Source organism: Mytilus californianus, unplaced genomic scaffold (assembly GCF_021869535.1).
Source record: "Mytilus californianus isolate M0D057914Y unplaced genomic scaffold, xbMytCali1.0.p SCAF_7, whole genome shotgun sequence".
Lineage (NCBI taxonomy): Eukaryota > Metazoa > Mollusca > Bivalvia > Mytilida > Mytilidae > Mytilus > Mytilus californianus.
In genome coordinates, this window is record NW_026262723.1 from 12,896,446 (window position 1) to 12,915,116 (window position 18,671).

Sequence of the window (18,671 nt, forward strand, 5' to 3'; positions counted from 1 at the left end):
GCCGAGTGTGCGTACACTTAGAATTCTTACTGAATATAGCTATTGTACAGTCAGTTGGTGAAAAAATGCGGTTTAGGAACATGTGAGTAGCCATAATCAACATTTTGTAACCATTTAACTGCATACTTTTCTTTGCTCTTAAAAGAATGGTTACATTTTAATGAAATTTCATGTTGCATTTCTGTGATGTATATAATATACACCATTTAGCAACGTGTCGACCACACTAACATACTTTTCAGTGATATTTTTCAACTTAGTAAGGCAATAACGAGCAGGTCATCTATACATATTCCATAGTTGATACAACCTCGGAGTTAAGTAAGATAGTAACTTTATAAGTGGTTGTTCTTTTGTTTTTGGCTCAGACTGCTAAATACGAATATAACTTTGTAAAGGAGATAGATGCACCAGATAAGTTTTATGAGAATTCTTCAGGTATTTCCTGTCTTTTTGTATTACGACTTTAATATTGGTACGGATATTTCATTGTTTTCTAGCAATGAGCAATTTAATATGCATGTCCTATACTTTAATTCTCAATATTTTGGGGGTGAAACCGTAGATTTTTTTATAAGGTCAAATTCAATTATTTATTTTCATTCTGTGTTTAATTTGGGTGCAACAGTACGTGAATGTAAATTCTTGGGTGGAAGGGCAAAGAGAAGGGGGATTATAAGTGGCACGATCATATCTATTTATATCCCAGGTAAATCCGCAAATGATAAAAAAAACTTCCCCAACGTTTAGCCCAAAACTATTAATTTTCAATAATATTAGGATTGAAATAGTTTGCTTCAAATCTTTCAAGCTACTCTCATTGAATGAAGGTTATTTCTCAATCACGGGGACTGGGGGTCGATCTATACCTGGGATTTTGAGTATTGTAGTGCAGCTGGGAAAACACCCAAATTTTATAAATTAAAACCTTGAGAAAAAATCACGACACTTAATATGTTTCCGATGGCAAAATCATGACCCATTCATAGATTTCTCAGTAAAAACATATTATACAATAAAAATAAGAAGATGTGGTATGAGTGCCAATGAGACAACTCTCCATCCAAGTACAAGATCTGATATCTTAATTTGAATAAAAAACGATAAAACAGCATTTAAACAAATCTATTGTAATTCAGAGGATAAAAATTACTGACCCATTGATATTTGACCTTAGTGAAATTCAGTGTATGGCATTAATATAATTTAATTATAAAAAGGAGACCCATTCCAGCGGCTTGTCTGTGTATACCTTCCTTTTGTCATATATATAGAACCCCAAAGCAAGATTGAGACCCACGTCAGTGTCCTCAATATCCCAGTTCTGAAATATAGCCCCATTTATATTATTTATCTCAGCCCTTTTTCTTTCTAGGGTAATATTTTACTGTAAAAATTTTATTCATTCAAAACGACGTGTGAAAACTTAACACTAAGGCAGTAAGCACCGGTATGTACGATTGTTGCGATTACAACCCTGTCGCATTTTTCGCAATAATTTCCGAATTTACAGTAATTAATTCTTTGAACACAAAAGATTCTCGGTGTTACAAGATATTTTTATTCATGGTAGATCCAAATTCATATAAGATTGAGCTGAAATTAAATTGCTCCAATATTGAATTTGTGAAGATTGCATAGTGTTGTACCATATCTGTCGAGCATATTTTGAACAGCAAATGCATATTGTGCGTCTTTACACTGCTGGAACATGGAAACACAGTTTTTTAGGCTGTCCACAAACCTGTAATTCAAAATGAAGAATTCCCAGTACATTTAATCAGATCATATAATATATGTCTCTGTTTAGGTTTTATCGGTTTGTCATGCAGCCATCAATGATGAAAGAAAATTTTTAATATCAAATTTGCAGACTACTATTGATTTTTGTTTCGCTTGATTTTCGTAGGGGTTAGAATTAAATTAAATCTCAGTAGAAGAGACACGAGCTCCCAAAAGAATATCGTACTGTTTCAGATTATGAGGAATTTCTCTTTGGTTTAGACATATGACCATACTAATCATTGGTAAACTCCACATGGACATCCACGGTAGCGGACGTTAATCTTAAACAAACTAACATTATAACAAAAATAGAATAGTGCTATTATGAAAATTGGAAAATACAATTACGGATCCTAAAGCGTTTTTAAAAACTGAAGAAAAATTATCTACCACAAAATATGTCATTAATTTACAAATATTTAAAAAAAAGATTGACAACAAATGGCAAACATTTCTATGAAAGGAATTGTTGAAATACAAATTTAATCGTAAATCATTGATAGAATACACTAGTAAAACTTACCCACACGTATTTGGACTATAGCCTGTAAAAGAACCTTGGACACATTTCACGAATTTTGTTCTGAACTCTGGGTCATTGTAGCATGGTGTTAAAACTTGAATGTCTGAAATGTTCAAATCATTGTTTGTATAGAATAAACTCATTGCTAGATGCTTTATAATATATAGTAGAAAATATAAGTTTCATGACCTTCACATTTCAATGTCATATGATTATACACGGCTTAAGCAGTCAGGATTCTTTTTCCCCATTTCGCCACCTAATTTTTATAATCGTAAAATTTTAACTGTAACATAGACTATTTCAATTTTATACGATTATCTAATGCAAGTGATATACTTACATCTTTTATACTGAACACAAACAGCTGTTTCTATTTCAGCCATCATGTCAATAACAAAATGCATATCTTTACACTTATCCGCCTCCTTACAAATGGTTTTTGTCTTCAAATGTCTGCAATGCAATATACAATATTAACGTATAAATCTATAGAATATGAGAGCGCAATGATTCTGTAAATCATTTTTTTTTGCGGATACTTCATTTCGGGTTTAGCCCTTTCTATCCGACTTCACGGATATTTATTTTTCGCGATTTTCTTATTCCATTGAAGATCCAAGTTTTAAACATTCGCTTTATTGTCCTATTCACGAATGTCACGAACAAAAATCGCTCTCGAAAATTAGTTGTTTCACAGTAGTTGTAATCTTCTACTTCCATATCTGTCTGTGGTTGAAAACTGTAATACTATGTTAACCTAGAGGTCAATTTTTTATTGTTGTTTGGGCGCTTACTCATTTACGTATACCGCACATATCCTTTAATTTATTAACTTTTTCATCCGGTGTTAAGGTAATATTTTGCACTGATATTGGTATTTACAATTATTTCAATATTCTCCTAAATCTAATCCACAGAAAAAAGATCTAGTATTGACAAAAAACATGTTTTAATTGTTCTTTTTAACATTCAATGGAATGCTTGTAAAACATTATTTTAAGTTTAAATACGCAGATTAACATTTTAGTCTATTTTACCAAAGTTTCATTAGTTTCGTTATATACCGATGGTTTACAATTTGTGACAAGACCTAGGTATATATATATATGTATTTATACTATTTAATTACAGAAACATTCACATACTGACATAGCTTGTCAACTGTTTCTACGCTGACATCTTTTAAAGTATCGCCATCATAAAAGAAGCTTCCAACATCTAGAAATCTGCGAGAACAACTAAACACTGGATAGCATTCTTCCGGAACAATCCTTAATGTACCTGCAACTATAACAATGTTTTGTCAGAAAATTCACTAGCCTATCAACACTGAGGTTATGAGGTCGAATTCCGCACGTGGTAGGTGCGCTCGTGCTCGTCTCCTATCTTAATTGACTAGGATTGTCAGTTTTCCTACAGAAGGTCGGTGGTTCTCATAGGGCACTCCGGCTTCCTCCCAATATAAACTGACTGCCACGAAATAGCACAATATCGTGCTGAAAGTGGCGTTAAACACCAATCAACCATGATGGTAAACTCTAACTTGTTAATGTAGGATTTTTAATGACGATGTTTATAAATTATCTGACATGCCTACAATGTAAAAACTCATCAAGAATACCAGGCTTATAATTTGTTACACGAGACTCGTATAATCAACAGCAGACTCATCAGTAAATCTCGAATCAAAATAGTTGTAAAGCCTTATCAAAAACGATGTTGAAGGGCATTACAACCTCAAAAATACAAAAGTTGTGCCAAATATGACCAATAACTTGTGGTAGAAAACCCTTGTATTACGAGAAATTGAACATTTTATAAACAGTTAATTTAGAGAAAAAGAGCATATAAATGATATTTTATGTCAGCAGAAAAATGCGGACTACTTGGCTGATTTTGTTACGTCTTTATTTAAATTTTGTTCTGAAGTTGGAAACTCGTCTTCATTCATCATATTTTGAATATAACACATCTTAAATACGAAATTACAATCCGCAATTGGTGTGCTAGAAAAAAATTCATAATTTATTTGAAGATGACTCAAATTAAGCTTGTTACCACCGTTATTTTTCATGAAATTCCGGTTGTTATTTGCCAATTAATTTACTCCGTTTAGTCGAGCGTTCTACGCGACCTGTGTTCCAGTCATTTTAATTATAATACAAGCCTTGAGTGATGAAAGGTACATAACTTGAGTTAAGTATTATCTTTATCATACATGTATATATATTTAGTAAAAACTAACAAAAATACGTGGTGATATGACTAGATGTTTATTGTTGCCATAGAAACTATTCGTTATCGATGCGGAATATGCAATATTGTTTGTGATTAAGGTTTAGTCACGTTTCTTCAACATTTGATAATTAGACATTAGGACTGGCATCTTGATATATACCCGTTATTCACCTATATCAGCTCTAAAATATTTAAAAAGGCCATATTGTTTAAAGATATATATTAAACTTACACACACGTTATTTTTACAATAATTGAATTACAAAATAAAAAAGTTATTCAACAAAAAAATCCATGAATAAAAAAGGAAAATTCAAATCAAATCAATCTGAAAATTTCATAAAAGTGATCAACATGATCAAGAAATAATCTCAAAATGATTTTTTTTTAAATGATTTTTTATTGAAAATAACATGAAGCTTTGGTACTTTTATATAAGCTTAATGACTCAAGCTATTATAAACTGTTAATAGTTCTCAGAATATAAAATGTTTATTTTTATTCAAGATCGCAACATTGTTATCAATAATACATTATTGTGGAAAACAGAGGAGAAAAATATGAAAACAAAGTAAAATAAAAATTAACATGACTGTGCTAGATTATATCGACTTTGAAAAAAATAATATATGAGTAACCAATTATTGTAAAAAAAAATAATTTTGTTAATGTTTTTTAATGTATATCTTTAAAAAAAAAATACCCTTTTTTAACAATATTTTAGTAAAGAACAGGTGAATTAAAGGTAAATATCAAGATGCCAGTCCTTAAGAGGACCCCCTAATCCCTATATATAATGTTGTTTTAGTCTAACTATCAAATGCGGCGTTTTGCATTTGCGCCGATCTGCATTTCACTTGCGCCGATTTTGTCTTTCACTTGCGCCGATTTTGTCTTTCGTATGCGCCGATTGTGCAGGTGAATGTTATTGTTAATTTATCATTACAAACCTCTTCCGTTAGCCAGTTGTACATATGCATGAAGATCAATTTTTTTTTAAATCGGCGCAAATGTCATACGCCCATCAAATGTTGGAGAAATGAGATCTCACCGTGCTAAATATTAGACAAGTACTTAAAATAAAAGATTAAACTTACCCAAGGCAAAACCGACGTTAAAGAGTACCAAAGCCAACATAGTCAGTGTAGTACTTGTTGAAACGAGTTTGATCTAAATGTGTTGTGCTGAATATAGAAATGTCATTTATATTTATATGTGAGCGCGAAATAAGTACAATATTCATAGAGATAATTGACGAATTATGATGTGTTTATTACATAATAAGTTCAATATTTATGGAGATATTTAACAATTAAATGTGTTCATTTGTTTAATATTGTATGGTAAACAAGCTGTTATTTTTATAAATGCCTGCACGTTTTTTATCTACTTTTGTCAAATTTGTTTAAATGCCAAGGTTTTCCAATAAAACTTATCTTGCTTGAGTTTACTGATAACAATGCTTTAAATTTGATATAATGTTATTTTGTTTTGTCAAGATTTTCCTAAAAGAGTGTAAAAATAGTTTTCTCAATTGGTTCTTTCAGGGCTTGAAAAGTTCATAGCTAAATATACTATTTATGCCTGGTATGCTTGACATTTACGAATTTGGAAGTTAGCAAGAGTTTGATATGTAGTCTTGAAGGTCATACTTACATACTTGTCTGTGCTATTTATTTTGTCCAAACTACATGTCTGGCTCTACCTCTGCTGCTAACCTTATGAAGTTTTGTACCTTACACATTAATTGATATTACAGAAATCTTTCGTAAAATCCTTAAACGCAGATTTAGCAAGAAGTAGAACATGTGTATGAATCTTTATGATTACATCGAAATCGTATGCAAAAGAGCGAATTCCATTTTATCCATTTTTTTCTTTCGTCTCTTATGGTATGCAAAAATGTATTAAAAAATAAATCAACAAAAGTAAGTGCCGTTTGGGTTAAAAGTAAAATACGTATTCATAAAAATATAAGAAGATGTGGTATGATTACCAATGACACGACCAATTGACACAGAAATGAAAAACGATAGGTCACCGTACGGCCTTCAACAATGCGTAAAAAAAAAGATATTAAAAAAAAAAATAAATAAGAACATTCTGGATAGAACCAAACTTTGATTATGTGACACATTTATGGTCAGTCAGCTAGATACGGGGTTAAACATGAATCTAAAAGAGATTGTATAGATTAAATACCATTGGAGAATTGTTGTGCATATCCAAAGTCAGGAACCTCGTCAGCTGCTATTGTCGTATTTCATGTCATAATATTAATGATTTTCGTTATTTTGTAGAAGTAAGTATTAATGGCAAATATGTGATTTTTTTTTCTGTTAAATGAATTGTCAGAGTAAACTATGTACGGTTTAAATGTGTATATATTTTAAAGACCCTCGTCTATTGTTGCAGACTATTCATGCCCGTCATATGACTTTTGATTATTTTTGTCGTATGTTGGTATCTCATTGATGTATACCCCACATTTCTTTGTATACTCGTAAATCAATTGATTATATTTTAACATCGGTAAACTATTGTTGCCTAAATTGTCAACAACAATGACTACATTACGTGACAAGAATACAGTACAAATAAACGCAAGAACACTCAGGACAAAGAAATACATTATTAAATAATATAATAGTACATTATATGTACACTGCAGAATAACAACGGACACCTCACATGAATTTACGGCAGTTCACCAGGACACCACAAATGAAGTATAAACTGCGCGTCACACGAATGTATCAACGCCACAAAAGAGTGACGTATTATTTTGACGTTTATATTATCACTGGTAAATTTCTCTAAATAAAATAGATTTGTTTTATCTATAGAAACGTACAAGAATATAACATTTGGATTGTGTTTGTAATGGTGTTTGTAATGGTGTTTGTAATGATGTTATTTGTGTTATTTGTATAAACAAAAAAATCCTGTGCATATAGTTGCTTTAAACTTAAAATCATATAAATGAAATGGCTGATTTTTTATCTTAACTTTTACATACATAAAGAAAATAAAAATAAAATAATTGTAATATAAAGCAAGATCATGTAAGACCAAACAGTAAACACACTTCAAAACAAACAACATTAAAAAAAAAACACTGCAGACGAACCACGAGTAAATCGACTGTACTGACATATAAAACATATGTGAAATGTACCGAAAAAAACAGAATTCAAACCATAAACGACAAGACATAACTCAATATCGAACTGGACTTACAAAAGAAACATCATAACTAAATACATGAATAAAACATATATATTTCCATTCTCAATTTTATTTACATGTATATGTAATAATTCAAATTGGAATCCAGTACGATCCAGAAACCCCTAGGTCAAATTGGAATTCTAATATCTATGACCTTTAATGTATTTTAGTTATGATAAGAATCGCAAGTTAAATAATCAGCAACAAGTAAAATAACAGAAATATCGAACACCGAGAAAAATTCTAAACGGAAAGTCCCTAAGCAAATGGCAAAATCAAAGGCTCAAACACATCAAGCTAATGAATAACAACTGTCATATTCCTGACTTTGTACAGGCATATTCTTATGTAGAAAATGGTGGATTAAACCTGGTTTTAAAGCTAGCTAAACCTCTCACTTGTATGACAGTCACACGAAATTCCATTATATTGACAACAATGTGTGAACAAAACAAACAGACATAATAGGTATTTTTAAGATATTTTTAAGATATAGTCACCTTTTTGAACACCATGTATAGTAAAATCAACCAGAATACAATCAATGCGACAAATTTATTAACAGATTAAAATGTTCTAACAGATATCTTGAAAATAATTGCTTTAAAGAGGAAATAATGGCTACAATTGAACAAAAATTGGAAAATATAGATAGTCTTTAAAAAACGTTTACTGATATAAAAAGATTCTTAAATGAAATAAGAATATACAAATGGAGAACAATGTGGAAGGTTTGAGTACTGTTTTAGATTGTGCCATAAATCGTTGTGCATGAAACGGGGAGGAAATTGAAGAAATGAAAGACAAAATATGGAAAATTAAGTCTGATATAAATAAATCGCATATAACAGACAACTCGGAACACATAAAACGCCTGGAAGAGTATGTTGGTGATCTTTAGTGTAGGTCAATGAGAAATAACCTGATATTTTCGGCCTTGAATATCAAAGAAAAGAACAAGTGCAGCAAAGAAATTATTATGTTTTTTTATTATCAACCTCAGATTGATCACAAAATACAGAGTTCGGAAATAGTCACAGATTTGGAAAACTAGGTCTAAATAACGTGATACTGATTGTAGCACGATCTATCTATCGTAAAGATCTCCAAGCAGTTCTTAATAGTTCATACCAGTTAAAAAGGAAACAATTCGGTATTAAGGAGAGTTGCCAGACGAAGTCGAGACACGACGGAAGAAATTGTATCCCGTCATGAAAAAAGCAAGGCAAGATGAGAAAGGAAAGGATTTTAATCCCATTGTTTTCAGATGTTTTAATTTACAGTTAGTTTTTCAATCATAGCTCATGCAATTGATAATGAAAAATGACATGGTTACAAAAAGACTAAACATGAGACGGACAAGTAACGGGAAAACAAAGTTTATAGAACGCGTAATAGTAATTGGAGCACATACTATTAGAAATATAGAAACTACGTTGGACGAGGTGCTTTTGAAACTAAATTTATGGCAATCTGATATTGATACAGTTGTGAATAATTTTGTGATGTGTTTTAAAAATCATCTGATAATGTATTTGGTATGACATGTAAAATTTATACATATGATACAAAATGTAAGAAATTTGAAACAACCCTTGATATAATACAAAATGTGAATCTGAAAGAAAGATTTTTCACAGAGACAAACGATAGAAAATATAAGTATTTTAAAATTCAGCTTAAAATACCTCAATGAAGAAGGCAAGTACAGAGTATTAACGATAGATGAACAAGTATGTACAAGATGTTCAGATACATACTGCTAATACATGAAATAATCCCATAAAAATATTAGACTGATCTTTAAAGGGGCACTAGCTACGAGATACGTATATAAAAAATTTAAAATAAGATTGTTTTTTGTTCAATCATTAATGAAAGAGAAATAGTGAAATAATTCGCTTTTAGCAGCCAGTATGGTTCAATTTTGTCAAAATAAGCTAAGAAACATCGATGATGAATTATTCACTTGCTAGAGACGGATTACGCACTAATTATGAGTGTTCAGTTATTAAAAGGAAAAGAATGTCAACATTGAAAGTGAAACAATTAAAGGTAAATCATTTGATTGACTGATTCGATCCACAAATACTCATTCTTATTAAGTAAAAACGATGATCAACATATATTTTTTTTACCTATAATATGAAATTAAACAGACCTAGTAAAATCCAATTGCACGCGTTCGCTATCTATCTATATCTATATTTATGTTTATATCGCTTATATGACCGTCGGCAGTCTTTGGAGGTCAAATCGATAGTTAATCATAGTAGATGGCGTCTAGACTAAAATACACACGAAACGATGAATTTGACAGCAAATGCCCCTTTAAGGATTATGGAAAATAACAAACAAAATTAAAAAAATCCAGTGTAGTTCTAATGACAAGTTGAGGCTGTTGATAGAGATAAAGATCTTGATATTGTTTAAAAAAATCTTCCAGAGAATATTGAAAATACTCTAAATTCGTCAATAGTCGATAACCGAGGAAGAAATTCTGACTAAAAAGCAATAAAGCCTCCGGGTATTAGAAATACAGTTCATGTGATGTAGCTAATATACTGCAAACTGTTTAATATAATATTACATTCTAGATAAATATGAACTGAACTCCCACATAAAATCTTAAACACAGTTTTATCTCGTCATCAAGCGCAAGGTAATTTTAAAATGTACAGATAAACACAACTTGCTTACGAAGCAATATTTTTAATCAATAACATATACACTTACCGAAATGTCATCCTGCTTATTAAAATGACATTAAATGAATATATTAATTTATTAGAATTCCAACAGTTATATTTATATAGAATAGAGGGGGACTTGGTGGCTGTGTGGTCTAAGTAGTCGATATACTGTATCACTAGCCTGTCAACACTGAGGTTGATAGTTTGAATCCGGCACGTGGAAAGTTCGCTCGACTCCACTCTCAATTGACTAGGATTGTCAGTTTTCCTACCGAAGGTCAGTGGTTCTCTCCGGGCACTCCGCCTTCCTCAACCAATAAAAACTGACCACAACGAAATAACACAATAGTGTTGAAAGTGGCGTTAAACACCAATCAATCTATCAATATATATATATATATATATATATATAGAATAGACTACAAAACGGAAGTCTTATACTGATACTGCGTAAAATATGTAAAATTAATGTTTCTACAAAACATATGTGGGTAACGTTTTTGTTTACCTTTGTTGAGAAAATGTATTGGAAAACAAAACTAGCTAATTTAAGCTAATGTTCATATGGTAAGTAAATTGATTTGAAAGTATTTAATGGATGTTTTTAGACAAAATGTAGGCATACAAAGTCTGTTTAAGTTCTACAAATTTTAAAAAGTACATGATAACAAATCCAAGTTTCATATGTTGTTTAGAATCATTAATAAAATCCTGACCATTTCCTGCGATGGTCTATTCATTCTTTCTATTACATTTCGGTTCATTGTTCAGAAAGTTTTAACCTGAGACCAAACGGACATCTTTACATTCTATGGGGTTTCGCTAGATCTCTGTTTCTTTTTTTCGCTTAAAGTTTTTCAGTAAACTTAAATAAGTTTTTTAAGTCTGTTTGCCGCAGAATAGAGTTCCTGGATTGCAGGTTCTTTGTGAATAAATATAATTTGAAGAAATTGAAAATAGAAAACAAATATTATTTTTTTCTTCAGTCGATGCTTAATTTCAAACACACTTTTTTTTTAAATTTTAATAGACGAACTCATTTGCAACGATAACTAACTCATATGAAGTCAACCCTTCTTTGGAATACAAAAGAAAGATACAGAAAGAGAAACAATCATATTTTTTCTTGGTGAAAAACTGAAATATCAACTTGAACAAGACGTCGTTGAATATTTACAGTTGAATTAATAAAGATTACATATGGTTCTGCAAATAAGACAGAATTTTTCTACTATAATATCAATGAAGTGCGATAACTCTGAGATGAGATGTAGCCGAGAAACTTTTAATGCATGAAAGACCTAAGATAGTCTGTTTAACGCAATCACTCAATGCAATGTCAATGAAAGTAGCATTGCTTATGATGAACAGATCTCAGTCAAGGGACATGAGATGGACATTATCACACAGAAAGATCATAGGAAAGATTATGAAATATCCTTATATTTAACTTACATGTTTTAGATAGAATATGGAAATATGAAAAAAAAAGAATGTTTCTATATTCAGAAAAATCTTTAAAAGGCAACAAAAGAGAGGTGAAGGACACCAACAAACAATCAAACAAATAGGTCAAAATCAAATCGACAAAGTCATGGCAAAAAATAAATACGTTTCAAAAGCCAAACAACATTCTGAAAAACACAACACAGAAAAACTTAATACTGAGCAACATGAACCCCACCAAAAACTGGAGGGACCTCATGTGCTCCGGAATGGTAAGCAGATCCTGCTCTACATCTGGCACACATAAGTGCAGACCTGGTCATTAGTCTTATTCTGTATGTCACTTTTGAGAAAAGAAGACAGGAGTGTGGTTACGACAATTGGAACATACACAAAGAACTGACATTCGATCACTTTATTTGAATTTCACTCAAAACGATATCACATGAACCAACACAAAATTTCAAGTTAAAATGTTTTAAAATGAGGTTGTATTTAATCAAAGATTGACCTGTAGGAAATTTGATCTATCAAACGGCTATCAACAAATTTACGATAAACGCCCAGGCATTCCATTAGATGATATGAATTCGGTCCTAATTTGCATTGTCAGCCATTGTTATGATAAGCGCATGCACAGTATTATTTGATCGAAATATTTTTGCAAATTTCGAGGTCGGTATTGGTGTCGAAGTCTTTTATTTGGCCCTTTTAACTTCTTTTGATTCGAGCGTCACTGATAAGTTTTGTAGACGAAACGCGCGTCTGGCGCAAATACAAAATTTCAATTCTGGTATCTATGATGAGTTTATTTACTTTAATGGAAGTTTGTAAGAAGCTGATTGGTAAACAAACAACCCAAAAGTTTTAACTTGATCACATATCTCCCCCTTTACATAACTATACCTGTAAGCCTTGGTGTTGAAAGATGTAAAAAATGTAACTGTTTTAAAAAAATATTTTCAGTGTTTTAAGTCTATTAACAACAGTAAAAAATAAAATGTAGGGTGAGCAATACGGTGTATTATTTATTTTTACAAGCCTTTTTAAATCTATCGACGACGCTCCTAGATTAGTTCAAAAGTAAGCGCCACAGGAACGTAAAGCTATGTTCCAAAGGAAGAACACTCCAGGACTATAAATTTGTTAGCATGTTCCAATAATTGTACTATCCTTGCGACGTATACCATGTTTACCTTTATTCGTACTAATTAGACGTCATGCAGTGGTTTCTAAAGAAAAAACGAAAAGCTAGCCTTTAATACTTCATGCCACGTCTATTCACTAATTTCCAGGAATATGTGTAACCACAGCTTAAACAGGGGTCTATTCATGATTGAATTGATTACTTAGTATTCAGTTGGAAAGAAAACTAATTGAACCTGTCTGTGTCCATTAAAAGCAGAATGAGAGGAAAACTTAGAAAAGGAGTTTATTTCAATAGTTCACCTCTTACAACTTACATGTATAATCAACGAGTTTTTTCTTTCACAAATGTTTCATCCATGCAAATCCGACCAGGGCTAGTACATACATATATATATATTGTATGCGAGGAAAACTAAAAGTATGATAACATCGCCCCTTGTATTTATCTTTATTTACACAATATTAACATTTACCTCGTTGATGAACATTCAAACCTTGTATTTTCCCTTACTGTCATACAAGGAAAGAGCTGGAGTAACATTTAAGACTATTCAATGGATTGCATATCTTCTGATAGAAGTATAGATTTTTTTAATTATCTATAGACTCTAAAGAATCTCTGGATAATCTTTCTCTGAAATAAGTTCTATCAAAACTGTTGATTTTTCAACCCTTTGTACCATCAGGGGATGTGAAATTGAAAAATTGTCTAAAAGAAGTAACCCACAATGCTTTTCAACATAACAATGGTCGCATACGCTATAAATTTATTACTTTGGGATACCATACGGCATATCTTGTTAAAAGTGAACAAAACGATAAAACATGCTACACAGAGGAACAAGTGATGCTAGAGTTTCTTATTGACAACATATTTTTTGAATTTGGAGGTAGATTTTTTCAACAAATTGTCGGCATTCCTACATTTAATTAATTTCACATTTAGATATATTGATGATGTTCTTTCCATTAACAATCCAAACTTTTCTGATTGGGTTCCATATATATATCCTCCAGAACTAGAAATTAAAGAAACAACAGACACAACTTCCGCTGCCTCATTTTTAGACTTATACCTCAAATTTGACAACTCAGTACCAGAATCTATGACGATTTTAATTTTGAAATTATAAATTTTCTCCACCTTAGTAGCAATATACCAACTTCACCTGCATATGGGATATACATTTCCCAACTCATTCGGTATTCAAGAGCTTACAGCTGCTACTCAGACTTTATAAAACGCACCAGTGTCTGAGCAAAAAGTTGATGAACCAGGGTTATGTCAAAGAACGTCTTGTCTTTTTTCTAAAAAAGTTCATCGGAAGATACCAAGACCTTGTTGATAAATATTCCGTATCAACTTCACAAATAATACACGATGATAATGAAGTATAGATTCTAAGTACTGACGTTGTTTATCATCTTAATTACGTGTTATAGTGTTCTTTTATTTGTCTTTGTTAAATATTACCTTAAGTTTACTGTTAACGTTTAGTCTATTTTTGGTAATATCCATTTGGCGATGCTCGGTACTTATACATCCCGTCATTGTGTTATTGTGCTATGGTAATTGTTCGTATTTTTGTCTTTCTTTTTTGCTTATGTACTTTGTCTATATGCCTTTGTGTTTTTCTTTGTTGACATCTTTGCTTGTTTCTATAGTGATTAAGATTATAACACATTGTTGACTACTGTACCCCTATTTGTGACATTTTTGTCTGTTATGTCTGTTTGTTTTGTTCACACATTGTTGTCAATATAATGGAATTATATGCGACTGTCATACAAGTGAGAGGTTTAACTAGCTATAATCAAGTTTTAATCCACTGTTTTCTACATAAGAAAATGCCTGTACCAAGTCAGGAATATGACAGTTGTTATCCATTTGTTTGATGTGTTTGAGCCTTTGATTTTGCCATTTGATTAGGAACTTTCAGTTTTGAACTCTCCTCGAAGTTCGATATTTTTGTTATTTTACTTTTTGTATTGCTCATAAAACAGGTAACATAACGAACCAATGCTATCCTTCAGAGTAAAACGGTGGAAAAAAAATAAAAATAAATATATCTATGATAGATCAAAAAAGTTTTATTTATTTAAAGTTTACAAATCTCACATAGGAGCTCCAATATTAAATTTGTGATGATTGCATATTGTTTTACTATATTCTTCGACCATAGTGTCTACAGCAGATGCTTGCTGCTCTTTGTTACAATGATGAAACATCGAAGCACAGTTTTTCAGACGGTCCACAAACCTGTAATTGAAACAAACAAGTTCAATGACTTGCTTTTAAATTGGTTTATAATCAGACGGAAATCACTTAAACATGACAAATGAAATAAAGCTTGTGAATGTGTTTCGTTTAAAGCTCCATTTGCAGTTTTGATTATCGTAATACTTGTTTTGATTTTGTTGATCTAATAAAAAATCAAACTCAATTTTTAAAGAAAAGACTTATGATGAAAAGCAAAATATGTTCATTGCTGTTCCACCAGTATTTAAGAACTAATGTCTTTGTTAGATATGATACCTTACAATAGGCAACATACATGGCCTTGCAAGCTACATTAAAAACGACCTATATCAATATTTCGAGTGTTAAGTTTGAAAATTGACAATCGAAGCTTTAACGAGCATTTTAAATTTGAAAATTTAGCTATCGACAACAAATATTGCTTTTAACGGGGTCAAGTGGTAGGATGAGTTTCTCTATTACTTAAAGAAAAAAAATGCCAATTGCAAAATTTCCAAATGGATATGATGGGAAATAAAACGAGCAAAATGTAATCAACGGTTGTCACACTAACCTATTATATCTGTTTTGGTTCCTCACCCAATCTTTTCAATATAAATAAACTATAAACAACTGTTACGCAAGTGGAAGGTCTAGCTTACCATAAAACCAGGTTTAACCAACCATTTAATTTTTTTGAAAATGCAAATTTTTCATTTGTTCCGTTGATTGATAACGTTTGATTTGGTAAGTTTTTATGTGTTTCCCCTTTTGGATTTACCTTGAAGTTCGGTATTTTTGTTATACTTTATTAACTAAAGTGCACGCTTTGGGGAATGGAAAATTTAAAGCCGAAAATTGATAAAAGTAAGGGGAAACCGTTCTGTCCCAAATAAGTGCTAAAAGGTTCCACCTATTATAAAAAAAATGTTTTGTTGCAATAAAAAGATATCAAGAAGTGCTGAGCTACAAGTACCAATATTATTTTTTATAGGTTTATAGATAACATGGATTTAAAAAAGTACAACTTACACACACGTATTTTGGTCATACCCTACAAAGGAATTCTGGACACATCTCACGAATGCTGATCGGAATTCTGGATCGTTGTAGCATGGTAATAAATCCAGAAAGTCTGAAATGTTAATGTTAGGATTTGTTTTGGATTTATTGATGGATGCTTAATGTCCAGAAAATATTTCATGGATTTTCAGAATGATAATATTGTTATATAAAGATGGGAAGATGTGGTTTGATTGCCAAAAAGACCATCAACCTAATGACGAAAAAGTTAGCAACTATTTGTCACCGTACAGCTTTCAACGATGAGCAAAACTGCATAGTAAGCAGTATGATATATAGAAACACAGACAACCACTGAATGTGGTGGGATTAGACATATTTGCTGGCGTCAAAACCCTTCCGCTAATCGTTGATAGTGGTGTTACAGTACAACATAAGAACAAAGAACAAACTATAAAAAATCAATTGAAGAGGCATCAGATCAATGCAAAGAACCAACAAAAAAAAAAAAAAAAAATAAAACACAAAAGACACAAAATACAGATCTGAGAATTCAAATGAATAGAATATAATTAATTATAGGCCACAATGTATACGGCATTCAACAATGAGAAAAAGACATACTGGAAAGTCGGATATCAAAGACCCCGACATGAAAAATTGGAAACAATTCAAACGAAATACGGCCTAATTTGTAACAAAACAATTTACGAAAAACAAAATATGAGAGACATGGACAATTGACAACCACTGAACAACTGGTTCCTGACTTCGGACAGTCACATAATGAATGTGGAAGGCTTACCATGCTAGTGAACACTCAACCCTCCCGTAACTTGTAACAGTGGTGTGACAGCACAAGATTAGAGCAACACACAATATCACACACCTATATCCCCCTCCAAAAAAAAAAATTTGACCCCCAAAAAATTACCCTCATTTCAAGTAAAAGAGCCCTAAATTTTCATAAAAAAAAAGCAAAAAAAAACGCAAAAACACCAAAATTTTCTTACTCCCAAAAAAATTTTTTTTTTACTTTGGAAAAAAACGTTATTAAAAACACCCAAAAAACAACAAAAAAATTCCAAAAAAAAAATAAATAAAAAAACCGGGAGAACAGGCGAAGAAAGAATTCTGTGGGATTTAAGAGAAAAAATAATTTCCCCAGTGCGCCCCAACCTTGATTTTTAATTAATTTTATCAATATAGTCTAGTAATAAAACGGATCAATACGACTACCACTTCAATTGCTTTTTACATTTGTGAAGTGTTATAAACTAAATCGATCATTGAAAATATTTACATGGTTGTCAAGAGTATGTTTACATGTTGCCTAGATAACGTTGTCATCACATGTAAACATATAGCAGACTGGTGCGGTCTTTCGTTTCAAATTAACAGTGGTGAGAAGACGTGAATTAATGTTTCAAGAAAGTAATTCTACAAAAGAAATACAAATGGAAATTCAAGAGTGTCAGGCGCAGCCTCAACCACAGAACTGGCCATGGAGTTTAGAAGAAAGTAACATTTTGATAGAAAATATTTATTACTATCAGATAATGATTGAGACAATCGAAAGAGCTAAGAGTTTGGGACCGGTTAAACTTCCAAAAGCTCCGAAAAGAAAGGTGCAGGACTTATTTAAAGAAAAACTGGGAAAGAAAAAAAAGCAAACTATCCCGACGACCCCTGAAGAACTTCACACCTTTCTAAGAAGCAGAAAGGCGGATTTATCAAAGACAATTTCGAGGCAGAAGTTTATTTTTAATAGGGAAAAAGACCCTGTTAAACAGTTACAAGAAGCATACAAACACTTGGGAAGACATAACGCCCAAGGTATGCTGTTTAACATTACTTTCGGTGATTTCCTTAATGATTTGAGAGACTGGTTTCTTTTGACAAAGGTCAATACAACGTGGGACACATGGTTATCATCTAAGATAGATATATCTATACCTCATGCTCGGAAATTAAGACAACTTGCTAATCTACTTAAAGGATTTAAAGGTTTTCTGAACATTAATGTTTCAATCAATGATATTCTTTCAAAACAAGAACTTATCAAACAAATGTTAGCAATTGATCAGTTTGCCACCTTTTGGAGACAGGTAGACTATATTCCAGCAGATGATGAACTTACTCCGTCACAAGAAGTTTGATATGTATGTGATATTGTATTCCATATAAGGAGTGATCATACATGATCAGTAGGTAGGACAACTCTTTACTATTGATTTTCTTATTCCATATAAGGAGTGATCATACATGATCAGTAGGTGGGACATAGTAACGGTTATTCATAACCGGGTAACTTTTAGTGGATGTGACAGTTCTAACTTTG

The 18,671-nt window shown here is 31.6% G+C and overlaps 2 protein-coding genes across 2 annotated transcripts in view; both read right to left on the bottom strand.

Moving 5' to 3' along the window:
- Positions 1-1,602: 1,602 nt before the first annotated feature.
- LOC127708231 (uncharacterized) lies at positions 1,603-5,752 on the bottom strand. The gene is made up of 5 exons (XM_052213074.1): positions 5,647-5,752; positions 3,457-3,598; positions 2,652-2,764; positions 2,309-2,411; positions 1,603-1,744 (listed from the first exon to the last, which is right to left on the bottom strand). The coding sequence occupies exons 1-5, from the start codon at positions 5,684-5,686 to the stop codon at positions 1,603-1,605; spliced, it is 540 nt and encodes a 179-aa protein (XP_052069034.1). The 5' UTR covers positions 5,687-5,752.
- Positions 5,753-15,167: 9,415 nt separating this feature from the next.
- Positions 15,168-18,671, bottom strand: part of LOC127709088 (uncharacterized) — a 29,155-nt gene continuing 25,651 nt past the window's right edge. The window contains exons 4-5 of the mRNA XM_052214440.1: positions 16,340-16,442; positions 15,168-15,328 (exon numbers count right to left, since the gene is read on the bottom strand). Of these exons, the coding sequence (XP_052070400.1) occupies positions 15,184-15,328; positions 16,340-16,442 (248 nt within the window). The 3' untranslated portion in view covers positions 15,168-15,183. The remainder of the gene's footprint in view (positions 15,329-16,339; positions 16,443-18,671) is intronic.

Bases quoted from the DNA above. Each gene is read 5' to 3' on its own strand.
- LOC127708231 (XM_052213074.1), bottom strand. From the start codon at position 5,686: ATGTTGGCTTTGGTACTCTTTAACGTCGGTTTTGCCTTGG. The intron at 3,599-5,646 runs GTAAGTTTAATC...ACATTGTTATAG, and splicing joins TAACGTCGGTTTTGCCTTGG to TTGCAGGTACATTAAGGATT. The intron at 2,765-3,456 runs GTATGTGAATGT...ATTGCATTGCAG, and splicing joins ACAGTTGACAAGCTATGTCA to ACATTTGAAGACAAAAACCA.